This window comes from Pinus tabuliformis, chromosome 7 (genome assembly GCF_031772625.1).
Source record: "Pinus tabuliformis cultivar Carrire ecotype Pingquan chromosome 7, CPIR1, whole genome shotgun sequence".
NCBI lineage: Eukaryota > Viridiplantae > Streptophyta > Pinopsida > Pinales > Pinaceae > Pinus > Pinus tabuliformis.
The window spans coordinates 2035086726-2035094845 of NC_142293.1; the positions used below are offsets into that span (position 1 = coordinate 2035086726).

The window sequence follows — 8120 nt, forward strand, 5'->3', positions numbered from 1 at the left end:
TAAACATCGTCCTAAATCGACCCGATCTCCCATGGAGTTGAGGATCCTTCTCCAACTTCAACAATTTGAGCATGATGATCTCTTCCATGTTTTAAGGAATTTGAATTCCACAACATATTCATTAGCAAACAAAGGAACAAGGATGACTCAAGGGACTACAGAGTTGAACAATGAACATCAATTAAACGTCTCATTTCCATGATGTTTTCACATAGCAAAGGTAGAATATTAAATCTCATTAATGAATATTTAATAAAGAGGAAAGATGAATATTTTATGGAGCAAGCAAATCACTCAGGAATTAATGTATTAAATGTGAGGGTCTCCAATTTTTGGAAAAAATCATTCTAGGACAAGCCTCAGCCATCTCCCAAGACATACTCTTGTCCATTCAGTAGTAACACTTGGCTTGCAAAATCACCCTCTAGCGGCTTGGTGTATCTTGAGTTCAGCGTTGGGCTCCATCTAATTAGTAGGCCGAGAAAGATGCATTTAATTTGACTCATGTTAGGGCGATTTCCCTATATCCTCCATAACAAGTGGTTCTCTCTACAAGGAATTTGAAGTTAATTTCTCTAGATATAGTCCCGCACTTAATGGAGACATAGTAGAATTGCAGAGGTCATGATGGTTTACATAGTTCCGGCACTGGACTCCCTCAAGATTGCATCCGTCGTGTCTATCTATATATATATATATATATATATCCTCACTCTAAACTTTGCATAGTTTGGCTCTAGTATCGTAGTTGATCTTCAAGAGGGTGAAGGTGAGGGGAGCCTCATCTCTTCGCTCGATATTACAAAATGTGCTCATAATTAATGAATGAAACACAATCACACAAGATAAGATAAAATACTAACATTCACTTGTATTATCATGAGGTTTGATGGTCTTTTAAAGAGATTACAAATACAAGTTTAATAACTTGCCTCCCTTGTTGTGAGTTGTCAAATAGGAAAAAACTAAATACCTTATTTATATATTGACTTTCTTGATATAAGTTATCTAGGACTAGATGTTTCTTTACTCGTTAGATGTTACCATTATGAGCCACCGAGACTCACTACCCAATTCCTCTAGTTTTAGATGGAAAATGTCCTTGCTTGTTGCCTCCGGGTTTAAGTGTGAAACCATGGCAGAAATGATTTTTGAATGCTGCTTGAGTTGATATAATGTTAGTTGTTGATGAAGTAGCAGGTGCCTACATAGCTTTGGGTGGGAGTGCACATCTCCAAATGAACCCGAGTCAAATGTTGTTGTGTTTACTCTTGATGAAGTAGGAGGTTCCTACATAGGTTGGGTTTGGAGGGCACTTCTCCAAAGGAATCCAAGTGGGATGCTACTATGCTGAAACTGCTAAATGTGAAGAAGACGCCTACTAAAGCGGTGTGGGAGGGAACCTCTCCAAAGGGAACGTGCTCTGAATGTTAAAACTAGTGGATTCTGGGTGGGGTGTGGAACCAAGCCATAGGAGAGATACAATTGAACTATAAATGTGTTGCAAACTTGTAACAAAAGTGGCCATGGTTGTTGTTGATGTTGTGATGAGGTAGAGAAAAAGAGACTAAAGAACAACTAGTGTCTCAAAAATAGGGTAGATGCTAACAGAAAATTTAAAGCAACAAACCTTGAACCAAAAAAAACAACTTTGAACATAAAATGCAGCATGCATGAAAAGAGAGTGCATTAAATAAACAAGCATTAAAAAAAAAAAAAAGTAGATGAGGCCTCAAGTAGCTACTTGCTCTAATACCAATTGATATGCAATTGAGTGGAGATGAGGCTTAGAAGCGACTTGCTCTAATACCAATTGATATGCAATTGAGTTGAGGTGAGCATTAGAGAGCCTCACCTGTGAGGTGGATCTTACAAACTCTCCTCATAATTAATGAATCAAAAATAATCACACAAGATAAGATAAAAGACTAACATTCACTTATATTTTCATGAGGTTTGATGGCCTTTTAAAGAGATTACAAATACATGTTTTAGAACTTGCCTCCTTTGTTGTGAGCTCTCAAATAAGAAAAAACTAAATGCATTATTTAGATATTGCCTTTCTTAATATAAGTTGCCTAGGACTAGATTTTTCCATACTCATTAGATGTTACCATTATAAGCTAGGGAGATAGGCTACCCAACAATGGTTAACAAAGTTCGTAGCAAATTGGTGTTGACACACAAAAATTCTGTCATAGCAAATTTCAACTCCTCTTCCCTTGACTATGAATCTATTAAACATCAATGCAAATTGGTGTTGACACAGAAAAATTCTGTCATAGCAAATGTCAACTCCTCTTCCCTTCACTATGAATCTATTAAACATCAATGCAATTTTGGATAAGGTCCTCGAGGCAATAGAAATCATGCAACTCTCCCTTATGTAGCAACAAAAAGGTGACGAAAAGGCTCACAATTATATCTAATTGTTAGTCAATTCCAAACTTGAACTTATGCAAATAAAAAATTATCACTTTTAGAATGAATTGAGGACTAAGGTCACAGCCCCTAATTGCAAAATGGGAGGATATGTTTTTGCTGGGCTACAACTAGCTCCAATGGATGCCAGATATGCAGAAAACCCAGCGAGGAAAAGAGGAAAACCCATCAACCTCCAAACCAACTAAAATAATTCAGAAGATGCCTATTGGGGACAAGTTTTTGGATAGTTCTCACTGAAATTCTAGTTTCTAATGTTGTGCAAATTTTCTTGGTATTTAGGGATCTATTCCAAGATATACAATAAGCATAAAAAAAAAAGACATAAACATAAGTTACATATACAATAGACTTTAGAGTGTTGGATTCTGGTGGAATGTAAGCGTTGTGACCTGTAAACAAAATTTTGATTTTTAATAAAAATCATATATATATTTATTTAACAATTAAATTAATTTATTTTTTCTATTTTTTTAAATTACTAATTTTAATAACTAAAATTACACTATAAACCACACTAGATAATTCAACAAATAAATTTTAATATGACATATTTCAATAACTAAAGTTAGAATATGTAATTATGTCCATGAAAATCTGGATAATTTGATAAATAAATTTTAATGTGACATGTCTCAATAACTAAAGTTACAGTATGTGATTGTGTCAATGAAAATGAGATGTAAGTTGCATGTTAGAAACTGAACGTATGGTTTTAGTTAGATGATCAGAAAGCTAACATTTATGATAGGTACTGAAATTAAATATATGGTTTTATTTGGATGTCAGAGAGCTAAAATTTATGATATGTATTGAAATTGACATCCCAATGTATACAATATGAAACACTGCAAATTTAATCGATTGATAAAAAACACCTGCCACCTCCAGTAGTCAACCAAAATACTTTAAGAATCCATGAACTCTCGACTGCGCTCAGACTTCAAACATTACCCTGTCATTTTTGACTTCAAACATTTCCCTGCCCTGTTTTTTATCAGAATTATGAAGTTTAATATTTTCAAAAATTTAATTGACTTAAAATAATTTCCATTCTCAATCCCCGTCCGAACTCATTTTAAAAAATTTAATTCACTTCAAATAATTTCCATTCTCAATCCCTCTCCCAACTTTAAAAAAAAATCCGCTTCTCATCTTTTAAAAGCATTGATTCGGTTCTTCTATATTGGCTATTCTACTATAGTGGCTACCAGAATGATTCCAGTTCGGTTCCCATAAATGAAAAAGGGTCGCTGACTAACAGGTTGGTATTCAGGTCGGCCTCTAAATTCACATTCACCTGGAAATGTGGTATTCAGTCAAGTGCATCATCTGGTATTCTATGGTTCATGTTGGCTTTAATACTTATTTCAGCAATCCTTGCAGGTTCGTTGACTTTTTTTTCAAAGAAATCACTGAATTTTTTTAGGTTAAGCTTGGAACTCTATTCCTTCAAAGGCAGATTTTAAAATAATAGAAACAATTACAAAATGCTGCATATTCCACTGTTTACTTGTTGATAATATCACACTTCCAACCAACATACAGACAGATGGTGAATTAAGCTGAGAGTAAATTTTATTGAAGATTTAGAGAATATTTGAATTTAATTTAATGGTAAATTTAAAAAATATTTCAAAATCTAATTGATAGAAGAGATAAAAGTGATTTGCTAGAGGTTTTTTTAAGTTTTTTTAACTATCTAGTATGGCTGATAGTCAAAACAAGATCAAAACATTCAGTGTGGTTTATTAAAAACAAGGACAACCACACTGGATGGTTCAAAAAACTTAGACAAAAATTCTCTTATATAATATCTACCAAAATAACCTTACAATATAAATCACAAAAACCTGAATTCTGAAAATACAAGTGACTGACTTAAATTTTTACCTTCCCGTAATCACAGTTCAATGCCTGCAAAACCATGTAAATTTACACGGTGAATATGATATCCTATCATCCTGTAGACTAATGATATGGGCGTTTTGCAGATGCTTTTGATCCTCTAGACCCAAATGGAAACATTACCATCAAATGGGACATCATCTCTTGGACCATTAATGGCTATGTTGTGAGTAACCCTACCTGTATTAAAATGGATATTACATATTCATATGGTGGTGTTTATGGGGGATTTTGATGATATGCAGGCAACGGTAAGTTTGTCGAATTATCAGCAGTACAGACATATACAGAGTCCCGGGTGGCAATTGGGCTGGACATGGGCAGAGAAAGAAACAATATGGTCGATGATTGGTGCAGAGGCCACTGAGCAAGGCAATTGCTCTGGTTATCAGGGCACCGTTCCCTTCTGTTGCATGAAGAGTCCTACTATTGTCGATTTGACGCCTGAAACTCCTTACGACCAGCAAGTTGCAAATTGCTGCAGAGGGGGAGTCATATCAGCTTATGCCCAGGATCCTGCCACATCAGTGGCAGCCTTCCAACTGACTGTTGGCAGCGGTGGGGCTAGTGCTGCAACTGTTCGCTTGCCCCTGAATTTCACTCTCAATACACCTGGCCCTGGATATACCTGTGGTCCTGCCAAGGTCGTTAAACCCAGCAAGTTTATCAGTCAAACTGGGCACCGTTACACTCAAGCTTTAAGTAGGCACATTCAGCTTTAACATTTTGATGGTTGATTTTTGAAATATTTCAATTTAATCGATATATTTTTTTTTCAGTAGAGATAAATATTTGAATTGGCTTATATGTATCAAATTTCAAAATATTTCTGAAATCTACAATCAAATTAGATTCAATTGATTTATACTGCCAATGCCAGATGATTTATACGGCCAATGCCAATGTTCATGACGTACCATTTTCTACGCATTTGGGTTAATGTGATTATTGGGTTTAATTTGTTGCAGTGACCTGGAAACTGACCTGCACATATTCACAATTTATAGCTCATTATGCTCCTACCTGTTGTGTAGCCTTGTCATCTTTCTACAGCGACACTGTTGTCCCCTGTTCAGTGTGTTCCTGTGCCTGCCAGAACAGTATCAGTCAGCCGGGCAATTGTATTAAGTATGCCAATTCTACCAAACTTTTACTGAGTGCTTTTCGTTTTCAATTTTATGGGCAGGACAGAGAGATCATAGAATTTTTTTGTGTGTTCCAGGGGAGATTCCCCATATCTCAAGACACCGGGTATAGACACACCCCAGAACAACAAAACTCTTTTACAGTGCACAACTCACATGTGCCCAATTCAAATACATTGGCACGTCAAGGAGAACTATAAATTGTACTGGAAGGTGAAAGCCACTGTTACAAATTTTAATTACAGAATGAATTACAGTAACTGGAACATTATTATTAGGCATCCAAATTTTGACAATTTGACTGGAGTTTTCAGTTTCAACTACAAGCCACTGATTCCATATGGGTCTCTGTCTCTAAGTAAGTAACCCATTGCCACTACAGCTTTATCCTTTTCTTTCTGCTTCTAAATGACAACTATCAATTTTGCACTGAAATTCCCAAGTCATTTTTTTATGCCTGTGCTGATGCTTTTGCAGATGATACTGCATTATTTTGGGGACTCAAATATATCAACGATTTGCTCATGGAAAATGGACCAACGGGGAGTGTCCAGACTGAAATGCTCCTCCAGAAGAATTCTCAGACATTCACTTTCAAACAGGGATGGGCATTTCCTCGGATGGTGTACTTCAACGGTGATCATTGTATAATGCCACCACCAGATACATATCCTACACTGCCTAACAGTGTCCCTGTCCTGCAGAGGGAAGCGTCGTTAAGTTCAATTTTGGTTGTAGTTGTGGTTGTTACAGTAGCTTTGGCTGCCATATCGCTGCTGGTGTTTGCACCGGACCTAGTTAGAGGTTATAGAGGCCAGTACAGGTCAGATGTTGCTACCAATTTGCATTACACAATTGTATAAAAAAACTAAATAATTACACTAAGTAAATAAGTGTAATATGTAGCTTGGCCGCTTATTACTTGTTTTTATTGTAAAAAATAATTGATAGTAGAAGTTATGGGGAGAAGCTAATCAATTTTTATGTAGAAGTTATTGGGAGAAGCTAATCAAGTTGTTTCATAAATAAAGTTATTATGCATTGAATTATTATGGTAAATGAAGTTGTTTCATAAATAAAATGTTAAAATCTATAGATTAAAAATAAATTAAATTAAAGTAGAAATGAAGGACATAAAAATATGATATGAGAAATATGGTGTGATTTCCATTATTGAACATCTACATTGAAATAAGGGTGGAAGAACATAGATATGATATCCTTCATATTTCACATTTTATAAGTTTTCAATTTCATTGTGAGTGTAAGTTTTTTCACATTACAATTAATTTAGTTTAGGTAGTTGGAAAAAATCCAAGTCTATATTCATAATATAAGATTCAAATCATAAATATATTAGTATTTTTTTAAAATAAAAATGAATAAATTCTTTTCCTAAATAAAAACAACAATTTTTTGACAAATATATAATTAAAGAAATGAAGTTAGGTATGATTCTTAGTATATATTCTCTTTTATATGTTTTTAATGTTTGTAAAAATTGAACTTTAAACTAATATTTTTAATTGATTTAAAAAAAGATTGAATAAATTTTTCGCTAATACATACTTACATTAAAAAATCATTAATTGATTGTTAGTATATATTCTCTTTTATATGTTATTAGTATTCCTAAAAACTTAACTTTCAGCTAATATTTTTAATACTCTTTTATATGTTCCTAAAAACTTAACTTTCTGCTAATATTTTTAATTTATTATTAAACTTTTCAGCTAATATTTTTAATTCATTAAAAATTTATTACATCTTCAAATTTTTGTTTTAATATTTTTTAGAATTAAATAATTATGAAATATTTCAAATATTTCTTACTTCTTTCAAATTGCATTAATTAAGCCTTAAAAGTTTCCTCTCAAAACAACTCCAGAACTCCCCTAGTTTCCAATCAACACTCTTTTGCACCCTCACAACCAATCAATGTTAGAAGATTGAAAGTTCTTCCACCTTTAAATACCACTATTTAATTCAATTCTAAATCTAGATTCAATTCTAAATCCAGTGCAATAGTCACTTTTGATCCTATGGAAAACACAACATATTTCCATTTTATATATAACCTAACCTATATAATTTCCTTTTGGATGGCAGAGAAAACATGAAAAATGTTGAAAGATTTTAGCTCTAGTGATTTGACTAACAATTTGTATCTATAGCATATTTATGAAAAGTTATAAATATAATGGCAATTAATCTTTTGAAATTATCAATTCATTATAGTTAATTTAAAAAAAAAAAAAAAAAAACTAAAAGAAAGAGGTGAAAATGGAAAATATCACCATGGAAAATACACCCATTCAGAATCTTACTTACAACCTTAAACAATTCATTCAGCAACATGGCTTTCAATTCTGCCAGCTTACACCCATTCAGAATCTTACCTAAGAAATGTAAGAGATGGCATGCATGAACCTTAAACAATTCATTCAGCAACATGGCTTCCATGTCTTTGAAATGAAATAGAGTCCTTCTCACACACGCATTCCTTTCTCATCTAGTTACAAATTTTTCATGCATGAGATCTACACGTTTTGATTGCTTCTTCGTCCATATATAAATATAGAGATTCTGACTCGAATCCAAAGAATACACAGTGTTCACATTCAC

General features: G+C 33.6%; 1 protein-coding gene across 1 annotated transcript; it reads left to right on the forward strand.

Moving 5' to 3' along the window:
* The first annotated feature begins 3725 nt into the window (after positions 1–3725).
* LOC149256673 (COBRA-like protein 1) lies at positions 3726–6358 on the forward strand. The gene is made up of 6 exons (XM_089455429.1): positions 3726–3828; positions 4437–4516; positions 4596–5052; positions 5319–5478; positions 5573–5853; positions 5973–6358. The coding sequence occupies exons 1-6, from the start codon at positions 3792–3794 to the stop codon at positions 6356–6358; spliced, it is 1401 nt and encodes a 466-aa protein (XP_089311555.1). The 5' UTR covers positions 3726–3791.
* Positions 6359–8120: the final 1762 nt, after the last annotated feature.